This window comes from Furipterus horrens, unplaced genomic scaffold, assembly GCF_987537825.1.
Source record: "Furipterus horrens unplaced genomic scaffold, mFurHor1.1.pri manual_scaffold_11, whole genome shotgun sequence".
Lineage (NCBI taxonomy): Eukaryota > Metazoa > Chordata > Mammalia > Chiroptera > Furipteridae > Furipterus > Furipterus horrens.
In genome coordinates, this window is record NW_028327181.1 from 53,701,153 (window position 1) to 53,728,855 (window position 27,703).

General features: G+C 40.9%; 1 protein-coding gene across 1 annotated transcript in view; it reads left to right on the top strand.

The window, feature by feature from the left end:
• MYH10 (myosin heavy chain 10) overlaps positions 1 to 27,703 on the top strand; it is a 139,457-nt gene that overhangs the window by 26,804 nt on the left and 84,950 nt on the right. The window contains exons 4-5 of the mRNA XM_090291349.1: positions 7,365 to 7,392; positions 24,911 to 25,013. Of these exons, the coding sequence (XP_090147475.1) occupies positions 7,365 to 7,392; positions 24,911 to 25,013 (131 nt within the window). The remainder of the gene's footprint in view (positions 1 to 7,364; positions 7,393 to 24,910; positions 25,014 to 27,703) is intronic.

Sequence of the window (27,703 nt, forward strand, 5' to 3'; positions counted from 1 at the left end):
TGGAGGCAAGAAGGGACTGGCAAGAAGTAGTTAATGTGATGAAAAACAAGGACCTACCACCAAGATTACTCTATCCAGCAAAGCTATCATTTAGAATGGAAGGGCAGATCAAGTGCTTCGCAGACAAGGTAAAGCTAAAGGAGTTCATTATTACCAAGCCATTATCACATGAAATATTAAAGGGACTTATTTAAGAAAAAGAAGAAGATCAAAACTATCAACATTAAAATGGCAACAAATTCACAACTATCAACAACTGAATCTAAAAAAAAAAAAAAACTAAGCCAACAACCAGAACAGGAATAGAATAATAGATATATGGAGGTCATTTGGAGGGTGGTCAGCGAGAAGGGAGAGACTGGGGGAAAAGGAACAGAGATTAAGCATAATTGGTAGGTACAAAATAGACAGGGTGTTAAGAATAGCACAGAAAATGGAGAAACCGAAGAACTTATATGTACAACCCATGAACACGAACTAAGGAGGGGATTACTGGAGAGAAGGTGGGTACCAGGCAGAAGGAGGCAAAGGGGGGAAAATTGGGACAAGGGTAATAGCATAATCAGTAAAATATATTTCTTTAAAAAGCACCTAGTTTTTATATACATTTGATCTCCACCACAAGCCAGTATAATCAGAGATCTGTTGCATTAGATTTTAAAACAAACAGGAAGGGCCAACAGGAATAATAGAAAAGGTGAATGCTTTATTGGGGAAATAAAGATTATGAAATATTTCTGATTTAAATGCATATAACCGAGACAACAAAAGTTAAAAAGTATATGTTGAATTGGTTGATTTTGATTGTCTTTTTGAATTTAGAATGAAATATAAGTTTGAAGAGTCATTCATTAGAATCATAGCTTTAGACAATGGTTTATGGAGGAACATGTTTTTAAAAAAACAATATAGCACCTTTGAATGTATTTAACGTTGTTCAAAAAACCTACATTATTCATGGGAGTTCCTAGTGCTATGTGAAGTCTTTTAGATAACTTCCCTTTTATTATTTTTTTTAAATAAATTCTCTAAGGTATATTAAAATTTATATGGTTTTTAAACAGTAGTTCCATGATCATCAGAAAAGAGGATATGCCAGTCCTGGCTGGTGTGGCTCAGTGGATTGAGAGCCAGCCTGCGAACCAAAGGGTTGCTCGTGCCCGAGTTGTGGCCCCAGTCCCCGGGTGGAGACATGCAAGAGGCATTTCTGTCGCCCATCAATGTTTTTCTCCCTCTTTCTCCTTCCCTTCCCCTCTCTCTAAAAATAAATAAATAAAGTCTTAAAAAAAAAAAAGAATAGAGGATATGCTATAAAAGGCTGTCCTGGTGACTGGGTCTGAAGGGTAGTGGGAGAGAAGAAAGTACACTACTTCAAGTTTCACTTGGGTATTTTATATACCAGGTCCTCTGAGACAAACAGGAAATACTTCAAGACTAGAATAGTGTCATAGGTTGGTAAAGAGAGGTTCAATATTCAATATCCAAAATCAGCTTAGGCTTAAAAGAAGATTATATTTAAAAATTTTCTTGCCCTAGCTGTGCGGCTTAGTTGATTGGAGCGTCATCCAGTAAACTGAAAGGTCATGGATTCAATTCCCAATCAGGGTGCTTATGAGAGATTGAGGTTTCTCTCTCACATCAATGTTTCTCCCCCTCTCTCTCTCCACCCCTTCCCCTCTCTAAAAATCAATGAGCACGGCCTCAGGTGAGGATTTAAAAAATGACTTAAAAACCGTTAGTAAGCTCTAAGCCAAAGAAACACTCAGAATGGTTATGGCAGGGGGACTAGATAATGGGGAAGGAAGTGCTGTCAGCGTCTTTGCTTTTGGTTTCGTGTCTCTGTTAAGAATAATCTTCACGTGCAGAAAAGCATTTGTACGGATGAACAAACTTTGCCTTACATGGGAGAAGAAACTGTAGAGTACACGCCTTCTCTGATTGAATCCATAGTTCCTCATTTAAATAAATGCATTCTTACTATTTAGACTGCTGGCTCTGGTCTTTGAAGTATAGAGGAGGGAAGTTTGCAGAAGGCTGGAATGGGCTCACATATGTAATTCTAATTTTTAAAAGGGAAGAAGTTCTAGACTACTGAGCTTAAAACACCTGCCAGGAAAGATTCTAGACTCTTTTGTTAACAGTCTGAAAACAACATGAAAATATTCACCATGTTACTGTAGCTTAATAGGAAGGGAAATACAGTAGACAGTGTAAACTGAGACTTAGGACTTGTACATGGCATTCCATAGTCGGCCATGATACCCCTGTGGCTGTATGCCACTTGAAATGCTGTTAATGGTTGAGGGTGGCCAGGTTTTTCAGGGTGCCCTTTTCAACATCTTTATCAGCATACTTAAAGATGTGGGATGCATGCCCATAAATTTGTAGATGGCACAAAACTGGGAGGGAAAATAAATACATTTGATGGAACAGAATTTTAAATCTTGACAGCTTTAATGGGGAATTAGATCTAACAAAATAGTTGACAGGGATAAATGTTAACGTCCCAGTACAGAAGGAGCAGCTCTCTGGCTGCAGGGTACCTGAGCCCGATGCTGCCAGGACCTTGCGGGGAGGGGCGCTCGGCTGTCCTCATCTTTCAATAAAGCTGTAGGTCTAAAAGAAAGAAGAAGAATGAAGATATGGCTTATCAGTACATCATAGTAGTATTAATATCATTATTAATGCTAGATGAACATTTATTAAATATTACTGTGTGCCAGGCACTGAGCTTATTGCTTTATATGTATTATTTAATTTACAACAATAATCCTATAAAATAAAAAGGATCACGTATCCTGATTTTCGGGGCACAAAAAGTTAAAAACTTGACCCAGAAAATGTAAATAGTAAGACATATGATCAAGGGATTCAAAACCAAGGCAATGTGACGCATTCTTACCCACAAAAGTAAACTTCTATGTGAAAGGTAAAAAGAATTACAGTAGTTGATAGTTTTGATTACATAATAATTAAAAAAATGATACAGGAAATAAAAAAACATGCTAAACAATTCTGTTGTATTGCGTTCTGTAATTAGGGGGCAGCCAGCTAATGTGCTGTATACACAGTACAGTTGGATTGGGACATCTGCTAGGGCGGTCAGTTGCATATACAGTGGCTGATGCAGCTCACACTGCCTTCCAACGCTGATCAATCTAGGTTTTCAATTATACATGCGAGCAAGTAGCTAAATATAACTGCGCTATGAAGAAGGTCTGTAGCTAGAGAGGGTACCATGCAAGGGATTCGGAACTTACAAAAACAGAAGAGAGCTTAATTTTTTTCACAAGTTTAGATTCTAGAAGAGATTGTATCCATAAAATGCTTAAGAAATAATTCGTTGAAGGAATGAATGAAAGTAAAGTTCTTAGACATGAATTTTATTACAAAATACAAATTCAGTTTTTGTTAGCTTTATACCTAAATATAATATATATTTTAATATAACTAAGCATTTTATGTTTCTAGTATTAAGTGAAACTTTACTTTCAATATCCAATTGTTCACTGTTAATGTATAGAAATATTGTTTTTTAAATATACAATATATTGACATTGTATTCTGTGACCTTGCAAAACTCACTTATACTGGAAGGTTTTTTCGTAGATAGTTTGGGATTTTCTGTGTAGACAATGTGTCCTCTGTAAATAGAGATGTTATTATTTCCTCCTTTCCAATTCTATGTTTTTAATTTTTTTTCTTGCCTTGTCCTGTTGAGAAACTGACACCCTTGCCTGTTCCTGATCTTCAGAGGAAAATGAAAGGGATTTTTGTAGATGCCCTTTATCACGTTGATGAAATTCCCTGTATTCCTAGTTTGCTGAGGTTTTGTTTGTTTGTTTAAACGTGAATGGATGTTGAATTTTGTCAAAGGCTATTTCTACATCTATTCAGACGATTATATAGTTTTCTTAGTCTGCTGATACAGTGAATTAGATTGTTTGCCTTTTGGATGTTGAGCTAACCTTGAATTTCTAGGATAAATACCACTTGCTCATCATGTTCCTTATCATTTTTATATAGTTGGATTTGATTTGCCAACATTTTGTTAAAATTTTTGTGCCCTTCTTTGTGAGAGATATTTATATGTCATTTTCTTTTTTGTAATGTCTTTTACTGATTTTAGAATCAGGGTAAGACTTGTCTTTTAGAATGAGCTGGAAATTGTTTCTTCCTCTTCAGTTTTCCTGAAGAGTTTATATAGAATTGGTTGTTGTTTTTTCCTTAAATGTTTTGTAGAATTCACCAGTAAAGCTATGTGTTCTTTGTGGGAAGATTTTTAATTACAAATTAAATTTATTATTATTTTTTATTGAGGATAATTGACATACAATATCATATTAGTTTCACAAATTGTTTCTTTAATAGCTATAGGAATATTCAGGTTATTATTTCTTCTTGAGTGAGATTTAATAGTTCATGTCTTTCAAGAAATTGACCCTTTCATCTTAGTTGTCAAGTTTTTTGACATAAAGTTGTTCCTAATATTTCCTCGTTATCCTTTTAGTGTTTGTGGGATCCGTAGTGGTGTTGCCTTTCATATTCCAGATACTGTTCATTTGTGTCTTTTTCCCGATCAGTCTAGCTAGAAGTTTATCTGTTTCCTTGATTTTTCTCAAAGGACCAGCATTTGGTTTCACTGTTTTTTGTTTTCCTTCTTTTTGTTTATTTCATTGATTTCTTTATCATTTTCTTCCTTCTGCTTTGGGCTGGATTTGCTCTTGTCTTGTTTTGAAAAGTAGGAGCTGAAGTCATTGATTTGAAACCGTTTTCACTGTTGAAAAGATGGTTTAATTTGTCATGGATTTTTGAGGACCTCCATAAATGGTAAGTGACTTTGGGAAGGTGCTTTGGAAAGTATGAGTTATCAGATGAATTGCTAGTCTTCAGAAGGCTAGTTGCAATTTTGCTATTAGAATTGTTTCCTTTAAATGTCAATATAAGGCTGTATCTGATCACATTTATAGGTTTCTAAAGATCAATGTATAAACTTGTAGTGCTGAAGGTGGCCCTTGAAGGCTGAGGGTTGAGTGAGGCAGAATGGAGGAGTGGGAGTGATGCAGTCATAGTTGGAGAGAATCTTGGAGGTCACAAAGCCCGTCGTCGCCTTATTGTACTGATAGTGACACGGAGGCCCAAAGTCAGCATGAGATCAGACGACAAATAACGAAAACAAGTCTCACTAGAAGAGGGTTATTTTGTTTTGTTTTTGGTTGGATGAGGGAGAGAAGTATGGGGCAGATTTGAAGGGTAGATTGTAGTTGTGTGGGTCTCGAATTTCAGACAATGATAATAGCACGCACAGATGTGGGGAGAAAGCATTCCGAATGAACGAAGAGGCAATTCAATTTTGGTTTCAATTTTTTGTGTGTTTAAGTTTCTTTAAGTCTGTAAACCAGTTCACGAAAGCCATAAAAACAAAATAAAACAAAACTCGGTGTAGTGGAATTATTTAGAAATTGCTCAGACCAGAAGAATTTACCAATCTGATGGTTCATATTTGGAGTGAATAAGCAAAGACTTGTTAAAAACTAGTTTTATAGCTAAAGAAGTTAAAACCAGCAAGGAATCAATGCCTCATTTATAGATGTTAGTCTGCAGCAGAGCTGGAACGAGAACCAGATTCCTATTCCCACTATTTTGCCCATGCCCAGCGTGGTACCCAGCACTGAATTTCTCTCAGCAGACCTAAGGCTAACTGGTAATTCTGGTAATAAAGAAATAAGTTTCCAATCTCAGGCAGCACATTCTACTGGGTAGGCAATTGGCGGTATTGCTTGTCTAACTCTGAAATACGGTTCAAAGCAGGAAACAGGAGTCTGAGGGCGAGTGTTTGGAAGTTTCTCCAGAGGAGATCCAGCTGAGCTGAGCAGGAAAAGGACACTCAGAGACATCCAAGTAGCTGTGGATTCAGGAGGAGCATGTTGAGGAAAGGATGTGGCGTGACCCCTGGGAAAGGGAACCGACAAAGAAGGCGGCCCCCCGCTGTGTGCTATGCATGCTGGGGGCCTGTGGCTGCCAGGAGGAAGGGACTGGTTAGGAGCTACAGACATACCTCGCTTCCTTGCACTTTGTTGTGCTTCACAGATGTTGCCTTTTTTATTTTTTATTTTTTAACACAAATCGAAGGCAAGACCCTCTACCAACAAAAGGATAATGACGTGCTTAATTGCAGTACTCATTTAATTGTGGTGGTCTGGAACCGAACCATGGTATCGCTGAGGTATGCCTGTATCAAGAACTAAATTAGGCTTGAGGGGCCAGCCAGTAATATAACTCAATTTGTACATAGAATTATTAATGGACTTGCTTATTTTGCTAATATTATAGGAAAAGAGTATGGCACAGTGATGGACTATTTATTTCTCCTTCATGACATTTATTTGTGCCTGAACTGCTGTGAGGTTGGGCCCTGGGTGGCACCTGCCAGAGGGAAAGCAAGCACAGCATAGTGAGTGGCACGAGAGCTACCTGGGCACACTTGGTCAGCAGTGCTGAGGACACAGATGCTAGAAGCAGGCCTAGCAGGTTGTCACCCCAGCATCCTTGCCCTTCAGTAGCTGTGTGACTTGGAGGGATTACCTGACCTCCTAGGGAACATTTCTCATCTGTGAAATAGAGACAGTGATGCTCGTAATGATTGGAAATCCTACATCCTACACTGGTGGTTTTGTCCGTGGCTAGATGTGGATTTGAATTTCACCTTTTCGTTTGAAAAATTGTAAATCATTAATCACTTTAAAATCATGTTAGACATTTTTCATTGTGCTTTCCCTCCTTGTTTTTAGTATATATGTAACATTTTGACTTGAGAGAGTGGCTAAACTCCGTATAGATGTTTATCCTCCTTTACCTTCCTTCCTACTCAGTGTTTGATACCAGTCTTTTTCTCCTTTAAGGTCACATTAATGATGGTTGTGGGTAGTCTTAAAGCCATTCTGAAAGGCATTGGTTTTCCAAACTTGGTCCTGAGCCAGAATCACCTAAGGAATTTATTTAAAGTGGGGTTTTTCAATTCCTACAGCTCCTGAAAATGATTTAGCCAAGGTGGCGCTCCAGGAAGTACATTGTTGCAAAACTTCCCAGCTGAATTCGATAAACATAAAGGTTTGAGAATCAAGGTTGATTAGGCACATAAAATCTTCTAAACTTTGGGTATTATTTACTCCCAGAAAATCTGACAAAAGAATAAGTGAACTTGGCTAGATTTAGGGTGATATAATAGGGTTGGGGAAGCATTAACTTGACCTGAGAGGTATAGTTACTAATAGGTTATTACTGTGCCTTTATGATATCAAATATTTTTAAAACCAGGCAAATGGTCACTTTCTCTTCTTTGTTTGTTTTGTTTTGTTTTCTAGATCGTGAGGACCAGTCAATTCTTTGCACGTAAGTAAATGTTGAATGTTCAGATTTGTTTTTGATCTTGTTGGAAAGTAAAGCAATTAATTTTTTCATATGGAGGGAGGGGATAAAGTAGAGTGGTAATTTTTAAGAGTTTGATGTAAACCTTGTAGTTATCATTTTAAGACTAAGTATATAAGTTGCTTAAATTTGGTATTACTGCTTGATTGTCAAACTGGACTTTTCTCACGTTTCATAATGTTAATCTGTGAAACGTAAACATCTTCGGTTTGTACATCCAGCTGTTGACCTCCTACACATTTCAGTAATTTATCCTTGTTACCAGTAGACATTATTGGTTATATGTGCCTTATGTGCTGTATGCTAAGTACTAGACAGTCATGGTTGAATTAGACAATATCCACAGAAGGAAATGATTACATCTGCACATTAGAAAGACCACCTTGGCTGTAGTGTAAAAAATGGATTGGAGGAAGAGTTACAATGAGAAGACCAACAAGGAGGCTGGCTGTTCAAGTATCTAGGCAAGAGTTGGTAGGTAGTGACTTCAGGTAGAGAAGTAGCCGTGAACCTGGACAAAAGTGGATGAATGTGAGTGGTGTTCAGTTGAGGAGACAGTGTCACCAGGGCTTGGTGATTATATGCCTAAGAAAGTGGAGCTGAGAGAGAAGGTGGAGTTACCGTGACTTCAGGATGTTTCCTGACAGAGGAAGGTGGGAGACAGAACAGATCTGGAGTAGAAGATGAGTTTGGTTGAGGACACACTGACTCTGAGGTGCCTGTGGCTCATCTAAGGGGAGCTGACCCCCAGGCTGTTGGATGTGCGGGTGCGGAGCCCAGAAGAGAGAGCACTGTGTTGATCTGGCGAGTCAGCAGCCTGGACAGTGATGGTGACGGTGACAGTGACAGAGGCCAGTCAGCGGGAGACTGCCTCCCAGGCACGTGCTGAGAGAGAAGGCAGGGCCTGCAGTCTGAGGAGGAGCGACATTTGAGGGTCGGGCAGAGGGCGAGGAGCTGCAGGGACAGCTAAAACGACCCATCGCCGAGGCACGAGGAGGCAAGGCACGGCGTGACGCAGCAGCCACGGGAGAGAATTAAGAGACAGGGAGGGGTCAGCGCGTTATTAGATGCCGTTGAGATTGAGTGAAACAAACCTGTGCATAGGATTTAGCAGTAAGTGTGGCAGGTGGTGGTGGTGGAGCAGGGTCCAAGGTAGAAGCCAGATCCCAGTTGAGAATTGAAAGGGAGGTGAAAAAGCTTTTTATAAACATCACAAAGCTGTTTTCCAATAGTTTGAGAAACTGAAAGCAGTAGTACAGGCACACCTCGAAGGTACTGCGGGTCCGGCTCCACCACCGCAGTGTGCTGAGTCATGTACTCTTTTTCCTGGTGGGGGGTCTTGCCTTCAGTTTGAAAAGAACTCAGCACCAGTGAAGCACAAAAAGAGTGAAGTGCAATAAAACAAGGTGTGCTTGTGATCAGGAAGGGTCGTTTTGTTGTCATTGGTGGTGTTTTTAATGTTGGGGAGAGCCGAGGGAGCACGGAGGGTGACGAGGTCCAGAGCACAGGGTCCGCATCCGGGCTGGGCAGGCCGGGGGACAGGGCGGCAGGTAGTCCTCATGTAGGTAAGTGGGGGTGCAGAGGCTGGGAACTGGAAAAGCTCTTACCTAGCGGTTTCTCTCTTCTAGAAAGTGTAGAACGTTCGCTGTCTGACAGGCCGGGGGAGGCGTGGCGGGGTGGGCTTGAAGAGAGGAGAGGTAGAAATAGCTGACCCTGGTCTGCTTCGTAGTATAAAGTTTCTTCCAGCATCATTTAGCTTTTCCTAAACAACGAACCACCCTGGAATTTAATGGCTTACAACAGTTTTCCCAGCAATGGGGTTGGACTCTGCTGGGCAGTTCTGCTGACCTGGGCCAGGCTGAGCTGCCTCTCCTGGGGCTCGCTCCTGCCTCTGCAGTCACCTGCCAGGGCTGCTTGGGGCTGGTGCCGGTTGGCTGTGTGCCTTGGTTCCTTCTCCACGTGTCCCCTCAGTCTCCGCTGGCTAGCCCCGGCTTTAACGTGGTGGCAGGGTTCCCAGGGCAACAAGAGAGCAAGCTCCCGTGTGGAACCGTTGTTCGAGATCCTGCGTCTGTCACGTGCACTGCTGTCCCCTCCCAGCCCCTCCCCAACTAGGACCCACGGCCGGAGTCAGTTCGGGAACACTTCTCAGGGAGTAGGTACAGCGAGGTATGACATGTTTGGGACCACTGCTTAGTCCAGCGTGGGGGACAGTGGAGCACAAGAATTGAGGATACTGGTGAGAGAAACTCTCACAGTGGACCATGGGATTTGGGCAGAGGAGGGAATTGACAGGGAGGAAGCAGATGGGTCAAAGAACTAGAGGACTGATGAAAGGGAACAGGTCATCCTGGGGATCCTGAGTGTAAAGCAGGAGGAGTAGGCGGTGTGGCCACGCGAGATGAGCCGGTAGCACCAAGCATGAGGCAGCAGGAGTGGGCACCAGGGGCCCTGGGGCCTGGGGGTGGCAACTTCCACAAGAGCGAAGTGAGAGCTGCGGCCGCCGGCAAGCACTTCGTGATGCTTAGAGGAAGGTTCTTTATTCCGAGGTAATATGCTTTTCACTTTTTCTAGAATAAAAACTGCTCGCTTTTTTGAAACAATAATAGAAGGTTTTTTAGTTTTTATGGATCTTACTAGGCAAGATAAAAATCATAAGGGAGAACCACTGCTACTGCTGTGTGTGACATCGGGGCGGGGGCGGAGCAAGGGGAGAGGCACGCTTTTAGGATAAGAGAGGCTGGAAACAGCATTGTGTAGAATGAAAGGCCACCCACTTCCTCCCGGACTTCGTGTGTTACCTGTGGGGAACGGGGTGGCGTTCACCCAAGAAAGTCACCTGGGGCAGCGGCAGGGTTCAGTGAGGTGAGCAGGAGGAGGGAGAGTTCAGAGGCAAGGCTGAGGGTGTAGGGAACCTTGCTCCCTATATGCTATGGGGGTCCCAGAGAGTACAGAAGAAGCAGTGGGGATGGAGCAGAAAGTGGCAGGGAAAGGGAACACAGCCTGAGAGCGGAGCGTACGAATGAGAAGTGACCAGAGGAATGACGTGACAAGGACGGTGGTGAGGGTGTAAGTCTGAAGGCGTCCCCGAAGTGTTTTTGTCTCTGCGCCCCTGGTGGATAGAAGAGGGGCCTTGGGCTTTGGGCTGCGGCTGGTACTTACGCCTACCAGTGGGGTCCTAGCGCAGGCGCGCAGCCGGGTTAGCTTCCCGCCCCTCGTCCTTGTCACAATCCATGATGGCTTTTTAAAAGATCAGTGTGCCGTGTATACAGGGGTGGTCTGATAAACCTTCCAGGCATAGAGGACAGCGGATGGGAAATAGTATCAAGCAACTCACAAGTCATTTGAGCGTAAGGTGTGAAGTAAGGCATAAATGCCAGGTTAAACTCAACCTTCCTAAGAAGTAACCTTTATTCTTCTGCGAACAGGGCACATCTCCCAATTTTCTTACTTCTGTCATCAACCCTGTGTGCTTCAGAACTCCAGGCTTAAAATCTTGCAGTCTGCTTTGACTCCTCCCTCTTTTTATACCCCTGATTCTAGTTAGTCACCTCATTTGACATTTCTTCTTCCTGTCTTGTCCTGGCCTGGCCTATCACTGACGTCTCACTCTGTTGGATCCTAGCTGTCTTTAGCCTCTTTCTCCCTCCAGGAAGGAAATGTGCCCCGTTTGAATCCCACCCATAAGTTCCAGCCCACACTGATTTCTTCTCATCAGCTCCTTTTTTATGTGCACTGCAGCACATTCCTTAGTTGGGTCCCGCATATCTTGTTTTACAACTACATGGTAAGGGGAGAACTGACCTCCGCTGCTGTTTAGTTATCCCTTGAGGACCCGGCATAGGGTACAGAAGAAGCAGTGGAGGTGGGGGCGGACAGTAATTTGTACTTAGGAAATAGATACCATTTCATATAAAAGAATGAATCTCATAATTAAGTAGGAACCAAGAAAACAGGCTTCAGTATGAATTAGAGAGTTTTATAAACTGATGATACTGTATGTCTTTTCAGAGGGTAAAACCTTTCTGATACCATTCTTAAAAGGCATTTTATTTTGAAACTACAGACCTACACAAAAATAGAATAGCGTGTGACCCCTAAATGCCCATCTCCCTGCTTCGATGATGTAAAAATTTTACCACCTTTTCTTCATTTTTCCTTTTTTAACCTTTGCTGATGCATTTTCCCGAGTTTTTATTTTAAAAAAATTCAAACCTGATTTTTACTGAAAAGTTGAAGGAATGGTAGTTTAAATACCCATAAAATCTTCGCTTAAATTTGTCACTTCTCTCTCTCCACACACAAGCACTTTTTTTTTAACCATTTGCCAATCAGTTGCACACATCTGGCCACTTGGCCCCTAAACACTTCAGCAGGTATCTCAAGAACAAAGGAAAAGGGTGTTCCCACATTGCCACAGACAGTCATCGAACTTAAGAAGATTAACTTTAACTCAATAATATCATCTTGTATAGAATCCATATTCAAATTTCTGTAGTACTTCTTCCTCAACATGTTTTTATAACTTTTAAAAATCCATGATCCTGTCAAGGTTCACTCCTTGCATTTGTTATTTCTGTTCATTTTGATTCTATATTCTAGAATTATCACACTTTTTCTTTTTTCTTTCTTTTTTTTTTTTGCTTTAAAAAAAATTACATTGGCTTGGATTGTTCAAAAAAATAGTCAGTTATTGAGAACCTGATCTGATAATTCTTAAAAACTGTCTGTTGCAATGCAGTTCTGACACTGACCTCCCAGGGCACACTTCTCCACATGGTGCCCACACTGTAGACACCAGCCACAAGCTCGGGTTCACAGGTCATGAGTACTTCTGACAAAATAACACAGATTTGGGGGTTGCCACCACCCCTTCAGATTCAATTATTTTCTAGAATGGTCATTCTGAGCCAGCCAAGAGAAGAAACACAGGGTGAGGGCTAGGGGGTCCCAAAGACACAACTTCCTTGTCTCTGGACACTTCCTCACTGACACATGGTTGTGTATCACCAACCAGGAAGCTCCCCTAAGCTGCAGAGGCCAGAGTTTTTATTGGGAGTCATTAAGTAGGCATGATTGATTGAATCACTGGCCACGAGGTTGAATTCAGTCTCTATCCTGCTCCCCTCCCAGGAGATCTGGCTGATAGATACCCTGTGGTTCATCAGCCCAAACCTCTAATCACCCTTTTGATCTTTCAGCTTGGCCAGTTCCCCTGCTGAAACTGTGAGTCACCTCATTAGCATAAAGTGTCAGGGCCCAGGTGAACAGCAGAGACATTCCAAGGACTTAGAGGCTCCCTTCCAGGAACCAGGGACAAAGACCAGCCAAATTCTTTGGGTTTTTTTCCCTCTTTTTATAAATTTCTTCTTCTTTTTTCTTTTTTTCTGCCCCCCCCCTCCAATTCTTTATTATACAACATGAGTTGATAGAGGAAACTCACAACTAGAATCTAGTCACTGAAACTCCGTTTCTGCCCGTGAGCTCGGGAGGAACAGAACTTGCAAGTCGCCTGTGTGCAGTGCCACCGCGGCCAGGGCAGGCTGCGGACAGTAAGCAGGGAGTCAGGCGTGGGACATTCTCCTCTTAATCGGGTCGCATGGGAGCTTGAGTGACCCTTTTTGATGATTGTTTGGAATGTCTGGAAGCAAGAAACACTTGGGGAGGGAATGACTGCCACTTGGCAGCACGAAAGGTTAGCGAGCACTAATGTACTTTTGTCCCCAAAAGTGACCATCACAGGCACTGGCACTTGTGATTAGATGGTTATTTTTATTTTAGAATGACGCTTGTCATCCCTTACTAGGCTTGCATTCATGAGGTACGTCTCCTTAGCAGCTGGTAATATCTCTGGGCACAAAGTAGCAGTCAAGTACCATGTTTGTTTGGTTTGTTCTTTCCCTCCCTCTTTCCTTCTCTTCCTCCCTTTCCTTCTTGCCTTTGTTCTTTTTCCTTTCAGCTTTTCTGAATATCTCATTTATATTTTTACATAATGCAAAGTTGAAAGAACTTCGCAGTCACCTAGATTCTACCATTAGTATTGTTCTATACTTGCTGTCTTGTATATTAATCTGTTCATTCCTCTAGTCAGCAATCCATTTTATTGTTTGTGTTGAGAGGAAAACTAACTTGCAGCTGGGTCCAGTGGTTGGGGCCGTAGTCTGCAAATTAACTGACAACAGACAGATTAACGGGAGAAGAAAAGACAAGGTTTCTTTACACATGTGTGTGATGAGTAATTTACTGAATAACCAGAAATATCGTCGTCGTCGGCAGCCGTCCGTCTCGAGAGACGATGGTGTAGCTTCTTAAGAGTCTATCTGCACCGCCGAGAATGGCTGTGCAGTCTGACTCGGGAGTGACACGGTATCTGTCTCCTCCCGTGTTGAATCGACATCTTGCGATGACGCTGGAGTGTCCTCTCCAGTGAAGCTGAAGCTACAGAGCCTGGGCAGGGTGATATGGAGGGTCTGCTGTTGCCCATGTAGCAGACCCCCCCTCTCTTCGCAGCTGAAGGATCCAAGGGAAAGACGGAGTCAATACAGCTTGGCTTCAGGTGCGCCGCAGGAGTTGCCGGTGTTGACTACAACGTCGAACCGCCTTAGGGACTCCGGCTCCGGATTTTCTGTCGGGGTTTACTCCCTTAGCCTTTCCCTGAAGAGGTATGCCGCAAGGCAGTGGAGGTTTTTTGGAATCAGAGTTTTCCTTCTCTGAAACCAGAAATATAAGGCTTATAAAATATACTAAACTTTTGCAAAAAGGCAAGATTGGGACATTTTGGGCTTCAAGGAAAAGTATGGAGGGTTCTACTGGGCTTCATGATGCTAACAGACAGCTGATTTACACTTTGTGGTGCTAAGGGTCAGTCCCTTCCCATTGGGAAACTAACTTGCTGGGATGGGGTTCCAGTGGCAGCTGTATTTTCAGGAGGCTCTCCTTAGGTTACATGTTTCTTTCTGTGGCTGCTGATTGTTCAGATGTTTTCAGTTTAAGTTTTCATACCACTTTGATGGGCTATTAATCCCTTGATTTGATACATTTCAAGTTAAATTTTAGACATCTGTACACTTCCCCTTAAATAACTTCAGCATGCATAACATTAACTAAAGTCCAGTATTTCCTTTATCTTTTGAGACACTTTACAAAAATGAAATGCATAAGTCTTAGGCGTACATGTGCTGAGTAATTTGTGTAGCCTAACCCCCTATCAAGATGGAAAACATAATTATTACTATCACCCTAGAAAGTTCCCTCTGCATCCTTCCAGCAAATTCCTACCCTCACTTTTAGAATCACCCTATTTTCTTAATTCTTAGGTAGATATTTAATAACAGCCTTTTGTGCTTGTATCTATTATAAGCTATGTTGGGACTGTGAAATAAGAAAATGAAACAATGTATCCCAGGTTTAAGAAAAATATGTTCTGTGGTACCTTAGAGAACCCACCAAATAAAGAATTGCAAGAGCATATAACTAGTGTCTTCTTAAATTGAGTACCCAGCCAACCAAAGTCAGTTTTCTGTATGAGAATAATCGTATAGTAAATTTTATTTAGTAGTTATTTTATACTAAATACCTATGTTTGCATAGTATCATAAAGAGAAAATACAATTGGAAACAACATTTCCCTAAGTAGTTTGATAGCTTCTGTTTAAGCTTTGCTTTTTTAGTCATTTACTTTCTAATTTACTTTTTCTCTCCAAAATGATGAACATGTAACCTATCCCCTGGCCTCAGCTGCCTGAAACTCCCCAACTAGCAATATTTTTTGCAGACTCAGGCCAGGCAGCGTGAGCTCCCACTCAAGGATCCAAGCCCACTGCTTTGTCATTGTTCCAGTATCCTGACAAGTGCTCTGGTGAAGACACTCAGGATTTCCTTTATCATCAGAGACCAAGTCTTCACACGTGTACTTCATCTAATTAGAAGTGTATAATCCTCATGTGAACTTCCTTCTCATTAGAAGTAAAATTCACCAACAGTCACTCTAGGTGATGAATTTACTTTGTTGTTTAAGCCCCTCCTTTTAAAGAACACTTTTCATTTTATGACTAACTTCTGGTTAACTCAAAATTTTTCCTTAAAAGATATATTTGAATATAATGCAACAATTGTAAAACAATGGTTACTTCAACCTTCTATCAGAATGTGACAATAGATATTTTCTGTTAAGGAGTTTTATCTATCCATATACAAATATTACATTAAATGGTGATGACCAAGCCAGTTTGGATTTAGAACAGTTGATTCTTGATATGAGTAACATACCTTAAAAATGTTAGGATAATCATATCAATAGAATTGATCAGATAGCTAAGGCAACCCAGAAATAGACCCTATAAATGTCTGTCATAGAATCAAAGGCAATACATTGGAGCAAAGATAGTCTCTTTAACAAATGGTGCTGGGACAACCAGACATCCACATGCAAAAAAAAAGAAATCTAGACCCAGACCTTACATCCTTCACAAAAATGAGCTCAAAGTAGATCATAGACCTTAATGCAAAATACAGAACTGTAAAACTCCTGGAAGATGATATAGAAGAAAACCTAGGTGCCGTTTTTGAAACAACATCAAAGACATGATCCATGAAAGAAACAACTGATAAGTTGGACTTCATTAAAATTAAAAACTTCTCTTCAAAAGATATTGTCAACATAATGAGAAGATAAGCCACAGACTGAAAGTTTTTGCAAAGATGACATCTTATAAAAGACTTACCTAAAATGCACAAAGAACTCTTAAAACTCAACAATAAGAAAGAAAAATTAAATAAAGGGCTAAAGAGCCCTGGCTGGGTGGCTTAGTTGGTTGGAGTGTCGTCCCATGCACCAAAAGGTTGGGGGTTCAGTTCCTGGTCAGGGCACATAACCTAGGTTATGGGTTTGATCCCCAGTCAGGGTACATACCGGAGGCAACCAGTCGATGTTTCTCTCTCACATTGATGTTTTTCTTTCTGTCTCTCTTTCTTCCTCTCTCTCTAAGATCAATAAAAATATTTTTTAAAAATACTTTTAATGGCCAAAGACCTTTATAGACACCTCACCAAAGAAGATACACAGATAGCAAACGTGCATATGAAAAGATGTTTCACATTGTATATCATCATCACTACACACCTGCTAGAATGGCTGAACCCTGAAACATTGATAACAAATGCTTGTGAAGGTGTGAAGCAACAGGAACTCTTATTTATTGTTGATGGGAATGCAAAATGGTACAACCACTTGACAGTTGGGTAGTTTCTTACACAATTAAACATATTCTTACAATATAATCCAACAGTCAGACTCCTTGGTATTTACCCAAAGGAGTCCACACAAAAACCCACACGGAAAAGTTTATAGCAGTTTTGTTCCTAACTGCCAAAACCTGGAAGCAACCAAGATACCCTTCAGTAGGTGAATGAGTAAACAAGCTGTGGTACATCCAGGGCTAAGAAGAATGGAGCTATCAAGCCACGAAAAGACACAGAAGAACCTTGAATGTGTATTACCAAGTGAAAGAAGCTAATCTGAGAAGGCTGCTGCTGCGTGATTCCACCTCTGTGACATTCGGGAAAAGGCAAGACTATAGAGGCAGCGAGCTGATCGGGGGTTGTTGCGGGGCGGTTGGAGATGAACAGGCAGAGCACAGAAGATTTTTAGGGAAGTGAAAACCCTCTCTATTATACTATAATAGTAGATATAAGTCATTATGCATTTATCCAAACACATAGAATATACAACACCCAGAGTGAACCCTAATGTGAACTATGAACTCTGATCTCACCTTGACTTTAAAAAAAAAGTACCATTCTGGTGAGTGATGTTGATAGTGGAGGAGGCCACGCATGTTGGGGCAGGGGTGGAATGTATGGTTTATGGAAATCTCTGTGTCTTCCTTCCAGTTGTGTTGTAAACCTAAAACTGCTATTAAAAAAATAATAAGTTAAAAAAAATAGCCAAGGCAGAGGTGTGGTATAGCTGAAATATTGGGTTGTCAGGTAGCAATCTAATATTCTTTCTTGTCATACCTTTACTGTGAGCTGGCTGTGTGACCCCAGACCAGACAGTAAGCTTTTGCAGACCTCAGTTTGCTTTTCTGAGGACTCTTAGATTCAGGTGCCCTCAAGTCTTAAAATTGTGGGAGTGCTCAGATTATTGCAGCTGTGCCTCAGTGAGAGCTGTATTTGCGGGGAAGAGAGGTGTGCGAATCAACTCGTAATTCTGAGTTTCAAATGTTCTAGGCAAATCTGCCAGGCAAGGGAACTAACATCTTTGTAAATTTAACTCCCTTAATCTTTGCAACACCCCTATTATCCCTGTTTGCACTTGTGATGGAAAACTTGGACTTGTGCCTATCTTGATCATAAAATTTCTGCTCTTCCTAGTAGGCTGCTCTCTGTCAGTTTTGAAGCTAAGAGAAATCGACTAATGTTTTACATTATATATATGTAATATATATGTTGTTTTTCAGATTGAAGTTATCTAGAGCAAGAACTTCAGGCAAAGGGTATCTTTGAAGCTAGACTGAATTGGACGTTACAAATAGCCAGAGAGAATAAAAACAAAACTAAATAAGACCTGGGAAAGGGGTTCTCTTTGGGGAAAACTCCATGGTCCATAGGGATTCCGAAACAGATCCCCGGATCTATCACTTACTAATGATCTGCTTTACTGCTACTTACCGCTCTTGTTTTTTATTCTTTTGTTGTGGATTGCACATCCCTTTGAGAAGCCAATGAAAGCCATAGGCCTCTCTAGAAAACGCATATACCTTCAGGTTAGAAACTCCTGATCTTTTATCTTTGCAAGTGCTGCTACAGATACAGGGCACACCTTCCAGCGGGCTCCTTGTTTTGTTCTCCTGTTAACCTTGCCCTTGTACCATGGACACTAGCAACGGAATAGCAGCCACCCATGTGTAGAACTACTGCATCAGCAGATCATGTGTTGTTGGTGGAAAGGAGGTCAGATTCCATTTGTCCTGCTACTCTTTAAGATCTTGTCCTGTTGTTCTCCTCTCAGGATTCTCCTAATTTTCTTCAAGAGAAGTCTGCTGAGCTTTCTTTTTGGTTCTCTTTCCCTGTTACTTTTGCTCAAGCCGCTTTTATTTTCTTTGCTTCCATCTGGGACAGATGTGCCATTGCCCTCTTTAAGAAATAGCTTTTTCCAAGAATTTTATTCCTTTGATCCGGCCACGTCTTTCATATTCAAACCATATTTTTATAAAACTTCTGTTAATAAATATCTTTTTCATCACCATTGTTGACCATCATCATAGCTATTACTACTACTACAGTCCTTTACTGAAAGGCTTTTGGCCAGGTGTAATGCCAGACTCTTTACATGCATTATCTCAGTCCTAACTTAATCTCATTTTAAAGGAGTGTAAACCGAGGCTCAAAAAGCTAAGTAACTTGTCCAAAGCCCCATAGCCAAGAGTGGTAGAGAGGATTTGAACATAGGTAGGTCATTTTGACACCATAGCCCTTACTCTTAACTACTATACTAACACTATCGATTTGTAAAATAATTTCGAGTTTAGTAATTCAAATGACCTCATGCATGGTGAATGAATGAACAGTGGAGGGGCCAGTACTGGTAATGTTTATTGAATAATAATTATGTTCTTTAGATGAACTGTACTTTTTCTTCACAACAACCTTATACAGTAGAGGCTATTATCCCCATTTTAAGATGGAGAGTATAAGGCTGATCATCCTCCCTGGGAACTCAGCAGTAAGGTATTGGAACACATCTCACTTTGAAACAGTATTTTTTTATAGCAAAGTTACCTTAGACCTGAAATATGTAAAATGTATCAAGAGTTCATAAACAATTGTTGAAGTAGGGACCAGAAAGTGTGGTGGGGATAGAAAGAATGCTTTAAGGACAAACTGAAGCATGTCCAGTTGAGAAGGGGGTAGCTGAGAAGCCAGAGGCCAACTAAGCTGAAAGGTAGCAATCATAACTTTCTTCAAGACAAGTCATCATCAGTCTAAATGAGAGGCTCATTTCTTAGCATAATGAAAATTACCTGTTTAAAACCGACAGCATCATGATTAACCTTGAAATGTTTTGAATAAGGTTAAGAAGAAAAAAGAAAACCACTACCATCGCTATTAAGAAATTACTCACATAGACTTCCGGCCAAGACAGAGGTATAGACAGACACGCTGCGTCTCCCCCCACAACTATGAAGGAATACAACTACCTCAAAACTAGAGACAACCAGAAGTTCCAGAAAATCAAACTGCATAGAAGTCCAACAAACAAAATATCAAGAAGAAATACTCATCCAGACAGGCAGGAGGGGCCAGGCCAGGGCGGAGATGACGCGGTGTAGTGGCGCCAGCAGTGGTGGCAGCGGCAGGCCGGCAGAAAGTGCAGTCACATGTTAAAAAAGTCAGGAGGGACACCTGGGGAGCATTCCCAGCTCCTGACCAGACTGCACAGTTATGGTTCCAGCCTCAGGGAAAATAAAGCCTCCTTGCTTCTGACTGTGCAAACCAGTGGAGGTTGGAGCGGATGTAGAAACTGCGGGTCTCTCAGCAGAGTCCGCTTGTTTAAAGGGCCCCCATGGTCCTAGAACGTCTGCAGACCCACCCACTTTGGGAACTACAGCCAGGGCAACAGCTAGAGGGGCACCAGTTCCCATACAAAGTGGGAGAAGTGACTAGAAAAGGACCAAGTGCTGAGCAAACAGCATTGTTCCCTCTCAGACCCCTCCCCCACATACAGAGCCACAACATGGTGAAACAGGTAGCCCTATACTGATGAATACTTAAGGCTCCGCCCCTTACAACGTAACAGGTGTGACAGCTCTACCTTAGACACAGAAGCAAACAAACACGGGAGCCTGTCAAGATGAGGAGACATGGAAGTATGGCCCAAAAGAGGGAACAGATCAAGGTTCCAGTGGGAGAACTAAGTGACGAGGAGATAGCCAACCTAACAGATGAGGAGATAGCCAACCTAACAGATGTAGAGTTCAAAACACTGGTGATAAAGATGCTCACAGGCTTGGAAGATATGCTTAAGTATGGCGAATGCATAAGGGAAGAAGTGAAGGCTATGTTAAATGAAACGAGGGAAAATCCACACAAAACCAGTGGTGAAGGGAAGGAAACCAGGGTTCAAATCAATGATTTGGAACATAAGGAAGAAAAAAACAGTCAACCAGTACAGAATGAGGAAACAAGAATTTTTAAAAATGAGGAGAGACTTAGGAACCTCTGGGACAACTTTAAACATGCCAACATCTGAACCATAGGGGTGCCAGAAGGAGAAGAGGAAGAGCAAGAAATTGAAAGCTTCTGTGAGAAAATAATGAAGGACAACTCCCCAAATTTGATAAAGGAAATAGAGATACCAGTCCAGGAAGCATAGAAAGCCCCAAACAAGCTAGACTCAAAAAGAACCACACCAAGACACATCAGAATTAAAATGCCAAAGGTTCAAGATAAAGAGAGAATCTTAAAAGCAGCAAGAGAAAAGCAGAGAGTTACCTACAAAGGGGTGCCTATAAGACTATCATCTGATTTCTCCAAAGAAACTTTGCAGGCAAGAAGGGGCTGGCAAGAAGCATTCAATATGATGAAAAGCAAGGACTTACAACCAAGATTACTCTATCCAGCAAAGCTATCATTTAGAATGGAAGGGCAGAAAAAGTGCCTCCTAGACAAGGTAAAGCTAAAGGAGTTCATCATCACCAAGCTATTATATGAAATGTCAAAGGGACTTATTTAAGAAAAAGAAGATCAAAATTATGAACATTAAAATGACATCAAATTCACACCTATTAACAACTGAATCTAACAAATAAAAACAAAATCCAACTAAGCAAACCGGAATAGGAACAGAATTATAGGTATGGGGATCATTTGGAGTGTTCTCAGCTGGGAGGGGGAAGGTGGAGAAATGGGGAAATGGTGCAGGGATTAAGAAGCATAATTGGTTGGTACAAAATAGACAGGGGGAAGTTAAGAATAATATAGGAAAGGGTGAAGCCAAAGAACGTATATGCACAACCCACAGACATGAACTAAGGGGGGTGGGATTGCTGGAGGGAAGGGGGATACTGGGCAAAGGGAAAAAAAAAATGGGACTACTATAACAACATAATCAATAAAATATACTTAAAAAAAAAAGAAAAAATTACACTAGTAAAATCCAAATTCTTTCCCATGACTCCTGGGTACATCAGATCTACCCGGTTCCTACTTCAGTACCTCCTGCCACTCTGCCTTGCTGGGCGTTTGTATCACAGCCTGCACTCTGGCCACTGGTTCCTAGAATATATCAAGCTTCTTTTTGCTTCGGGGCTTTTGTGTTTGCCTTTCCATCAGCCTGAACACCCTGTCTGTCCCCAGCTCTTCACTTGCACGTTCGCGCTCACCTTTCAGGAAGCTCTTCCCAGACCCTCACATGTTCAGGGAGGGTGCTCTGCTCTCCTCTGCTCCTTCCCTTCCTGCCTCCTTCTTGTAGCATTCCTCATCCTGTGATTACCTTATTTTTCTTGTTAATTTTCTGTCTCCTCTCCTAAACTTGAGCTTTCATGAAGACGGAGCTGTGAAAAAAAGCCATATCTCTAGCGCTTAGAAGAATGCCCAACACATACAAATTGACTAGTAAATATTTGGGGAAGGAATAAATGAAAATTATTACCTCATCTGTGTACCAGCAGTAGCCAGATAGAAAATAGAAAGAATCATGATGACAAGAACAAAAATATTTAGAAGAGCTTAGGAATGTACATAACAAGACATCCATCCATAGGACCTATATTCATGTATTCAACAGCATTTACTGTGCAAGGCACTGTGATTTTAAAGATGAACAAGGCAAATGGCCCATGCTTGTTTTGAACTTAGAAAAATACAAAATCACCTGAGAGACAGATATGAAAACATCATTTCTCCTAAAAGTAGCATATATATAAGTATTCTTTAACTCAAAATTCCACCTGTTCTTTTTCACTTGGGCGAGGGGGCAGGAGATGGGGGAGGCATAGCAGAACAAAAGTATTTGAAGTTTATCTGAAAAAAATAAACCTTAGAGACGAATTGGCCTTTTTTTTTAAGAAGAAAAATGATGGGTACTTTGATTAGTCATATTTCAAAACTGCAATATGGTACTAGCTTTGGAATCCGTCGTCGGCAGCCGTCCGTCTCGAGAGACGATGGTGTAGCTTCTTAAGAGTCTATCTGCACCGCCGAGAATGGCTGTGCAGTCCGACTCGGGAGTGACACGGTATCTGTCTCCTCCCTTGTTGAATCGACATCGTGCGATGACGCTGGAGTGTCCTCTCCAGTGAAGCTGAAGCTACAGAGCCTGGGCAGGGTGATATGGAGGGTCTGCTGTTGCCCATGCAGCAGACCCCCCCTCTCTTCGCGGCTGAAGGGTCCAAGGGAAAGACGGAGTCGATACAGCTTGGCTTCAGGTGCGCCGCAGGAGTTGCCGGTGTTGACTACAACGTCAAACCGCCTTAGGGACTCCGGCTCCGGATTTTCTGTCGGGGTTTACTCCCTTAGCCTTTCCCCTGAAGAGGTATGCCGCAAGGCAGCGGAGGTTTTTTGGAATCAGAGTTTTCCTTCTCTGATGTGCCCTGACTGGAAGATCGAACCAGCGACACTTAGCTCGCAGGCCGACGCTCAATCCACTGAGCCAAACCAGCCAGGGGCTAGCTTTGGAATAAACCATATGTATAAGAAGTGAGTATAAGATAAAAATAACATTTCTTATCATGGGATAATGACTTATCTTTGTGAACCATTGATATTGGGATATAGGCTGAATCATTTGGGGGGAAATTAGATTAAATCTTTACTTCCAACCATAAATTTTTTTCCAGATTGATTAAAGATGTAATTATGTGAAGTGAAACAATCAGAGTTCTGGGAGAAAATACAAATAGATTTAATAAAGTAGATAGTTAAAAATGAGAATATAGATGGACATAATATTTATGCAGAAAAGGCCTTTTTAAGCATGACTAGCAGGCAGAAATCTTGCAAGAAAGTTTGTAAATTTGAGCACCTAAGAGACAAAATTGCTACATGGCAAAACAAAGAAGGTGATGAACTTTTGTATAACAACAGATGGTTAATATTATAGATGATGGTTAATAAGCTTAATATATAAAATACTCTCATAAAGCAATAAGTGGGTTGTATCTAGAATCATCAGATCTAAGAGCTGTAATAGAAAGGATCTAATCCAATTCCTGCACTTTACAGATGGCGGTGCTGAGGCACAGAGAAGATCATTTTCTTACCCAAAACCATATACTAGTTGGGCAGCAGGATCCCTTTCCCCTCTGCAGCTGAGATTGTGTGTATCTGGGTGCAGAACGGGAGATAATACATCTAGTAAACCTACTGAGAAATTTAAGTTGTGGACAGCTCAAAGAGTATAATTCTAAATACAATTCCAAGAAAGGGTCAGAGTTTGTTAGAAAAATTAGATTTTTTATGCCTTAGCTAAAACAGGCTTGAGGGTTATTAGTTGGCAATGTGTCGAAAAATATTTTTGAGTATCTGGTTTTTAAAAAATTAATTACATATTAATTTTAAATTTTGATCTAAATAGGTTTTGGTTGTCAAGGTAAATTTGCTTAGATTATGTCTTAGGGAACCTTAAATATTTGAGCAGAGACCATAACTCAGGTATCATTGCATGCTAGCAGCTTACCTGAATTTCAAGCTTAGCACTGATTAGGAATACCAAAGTATGCCAGTCTTGTTTAAAAGTATAAATCATATAAAATGATGGCATTTGCCCCACCTCGTTCATAATGAAATTCATAGTATTCATTCATTTTCTCAACAAATTGCGTACTGACCACATGTCAACACTACACTAGGTTATATAGAGATTAAAAGGAAACCAACACAAATAAACACATAGGTGCAAGTAAACAAATGCACAGAGCCACGGTCCTTGCCCAGGGAGCCTAGTGTGGGAAGCTAGCTAGCAGTCCAGAGATGTGGGCAAGGTGGTGTGCAGGACAGAGAGAACCGTCCTTTGCCTGGAATAAGGGATGAGCGGAGAAAGCTCTGACCGGCTTAGAGGATGAATATCAGTCATCAGTGGACACCCCAGAGTTCACTCAGTTCTTTCGGATTAAATTATCTTCCATTAATTATTTTAGGAATTTCATTGCCTATGCTGGGTATGTTTCTTCTGGTGCCAAGGAATTGCTTCACAAACATTCTAATAAATTTCACTTCTGTGGCAGAACCCACAATGCCAAGAAAAAAAGTGTTATGAACATTGTCCTGTGCCCTCTTACTGCCACCTACCAAAAGAATTTTGTGGTTAATTTAATACCATTTAAAAATAATAACTTCCTAACAACTGCTAGTAGTTCTTTTCTACTTGATTTCTTTTTATTTTCTAGTAATTCTTGTTTCAACTCAGTTTAATTTTGTCAAGTGTAATTGTGGAATGTATGTGCTGTGCTTTCTTTAAGGCAGCCTATGTTACTATTTCTTCCAGGGGTGAATCGGGTGCTGGGAAGACAGAAAATACTAAGAAAGTCATTCAGTACCTTGCTCATGTTGCATCTTCACATAAAGGACGAAAGGACCATAATATTCCTGTAAGTTTTTGTCCTGTGATTGTTGTTTTAAATCTTACATTTATTCTTTTATAGTTTCAGAAAAAATAAGGAAGCAGGTCTGTCTCAGCGCCGCTATAAGGGACGGCTCCCTTGTCTCCTGCACGCCCCACCCACCCGCTCTTTTTTCTCTTAAAATGGAGCAAGGTGGTCAGGAAATTGCTATCAACCAGTTATACTAACAGAAAAAACTGGAATTATGGTTGTGGTTTGAAGCCTAATTTCTTGCAAAGATTTGGTGAGAATTGTTAAAATTGATGAGCAGTGCCTATGAAGATTTATTTTCTGCCAAAAGATCCTCCAATATTTGTAGCAGTTCTTCGTGAACTTTGCAGAGCAGCCTGTTGCTACTGCCCACCGCAGCTCGCGGGCAGGGCCGAAACTTGGGAAGAGTTCAAGATAGAAAGGGTTAAAATAAATCTCATTCGTCCCTAATTTGTAGAGGTGCAGAGTGTTAGTTAATATGACCTGAAAATAGCCCGGCGGCCGCAGTTGCGATTTGCACCGGGACTGGGTGTCGGGATGTTGGCTTACCGCCAGGGAAGACGCGGCCGCGCTAATGTTTGCATTTGTCTGTTTGTGACGAACAGCAGGAGTCGCCTAAACCAGGGAAACACCAGGCAAGTGCTTTTCTGTATGCTTCTTAGTCTTGAGTGTTTGCACTAATTTTTGTCTTTAGATTGAGTCTCTACTAGAAATAAATACTATTAGTTCCGAGTAAATTCTATTATGAAAACATTTTTAATTTTGAAAATTTGTTGCTTAGAGGCTTATTCTTTTCATGAGAAGCAGCATGCCGTTTTGCTTTAAATTTGTTTTCTAGATGAATTTTAATAATTATTTACCCTTTTATCATGACATTGAATCACATGTTAATGAAGCCTATAAACTCAAGGTTTCATATGCCAAATACTTGGGGGAATTATTTTAATGCTTCTTAACACATGGAAACCTGGCCTTGTGCCATACATTAAATTTTGAATTTGGGGCTGCAACTTTAAAGGTGGGACCTTTTGGGTTAACAAATATCTAATCTTAAAATTTTATGACCATATGTGTTTTAATCTAAAGGCCTCCTTGTGTCTTATAAAATTAGAATTTTTTAATCTGAGACAAGTAGTGGAGGAGTATTATTCTTCCTGTTGGATGCCCACTCTTTTAGCTCCATAGAGCAGTGAACAAACCTTACACTGGGGCATTTGCCGCTACCTGGGTTGAGAGGGAGGGCGGAGCTAAGCCAGATGCCTGAGGTAGAATGGGTCATCTGTATTGGACTTAATCCTTTCCCTAGCATTGGAATGGTTTTGGGTTGTCTCTCTTCCACAAACATAATGATACAAAGCTAAAAGAAAGCTAGAAAGGATGTTGAGTTATGGAAATAATCCATAATATTGCTATAAAGAAACTATAATAAATTTCTATTCTAACTAGAATAGAAATAAAGGAATACTCATAGATACAAAGATTTTCAGATCTTTTCAAAAAATTAAGAAATTCTCAGATCCCAGAGCTGTACTCCACCTCTGAAGGCCTGTGGTGTTCTTTTACTCTTTTAGCTGCAGACCAGACCCCTCATACTAATAGGAAGAGTTCATGAAATAATCATTATCCTATAGGCTTTTTAAAGCCTTCTTTGCCAGTTAAAGAAGGAATCACTGGATCAGACACCAGCTCTTCTTTGTGCTCTATAGGTACATGCTAAATGACCTTTTACTGTGTTTGTTTTCAGATCACTACTTAAATAAGATACAGATTTAGGCTTTCCAGTCCTCTGTGGAATCCATAAACCATTACTGTTAACATTTTGTTTCGATGTCATTGTAAACTACTAAGTGGATCCCTGTTGTATGCAAGTTGCATGCCTACCCCTAGATTTTACTCTGGGTCAAATCAATCCCTGGGCAGCAAGTTCTCTCCGAGAAGGCAATAGCTTCTCTGGGCCACCCTTCCCTGTCATCGCTGATTTGCACGTCTTTACTGCATGTACTTGCTGTGCACCGAGTCATCAGTGTGCTTTTCCCAAGTTTATTTTAGTAACGGTCTAGTTAAGGAGTAGCTGCGCTTATGCTGTTAGAAACACAAGGAGAGCACTGGTTCTCGGTTAACTTTTCTTTCCCATCACACTTAAGGAGCGTGAAGACTCGGGAGTAGCTGGGGATGGTGCCCCCACTCATGACTTCCGTGCCCCATTTTAATAGTACATATTAAAGTAATAATTATAATGTTGAAACTCTGCACTGTGTAAGTCACTGTTTCTTTTGGTTTGATATTACTGGTTTGTGAATTTGCATTGAACTTCACAGGCAAAACTTACTCAGGTTCCCAGAAACCATTTGTATAAATTTCTAGCATTTCATCACTAGACAGTGGTCTGAATTGGAAAAACAAAAACGAGAGCATTTCTAGACTCCTGATCTTGTGAGTCTTTTATTTACTTTTTTGTCTCTTTGCTTATTCTTAAAAATTAGCTTTATTTATTGAGGTTTAATTCATGTATTATAAAATTTACTCATTTAAAGTATACAATTTAGTGTTTTTAAGTATATGTAATTATAACTACAATTAATTCAGAACATTTCATCACTCCTAAGAGAAGCCCCTGTGCCTATTAGGGGTCACTTTCCATTTCCTCCCAGCCCCTAGAAACCACTAATTATTTTCTGTCTCAATGA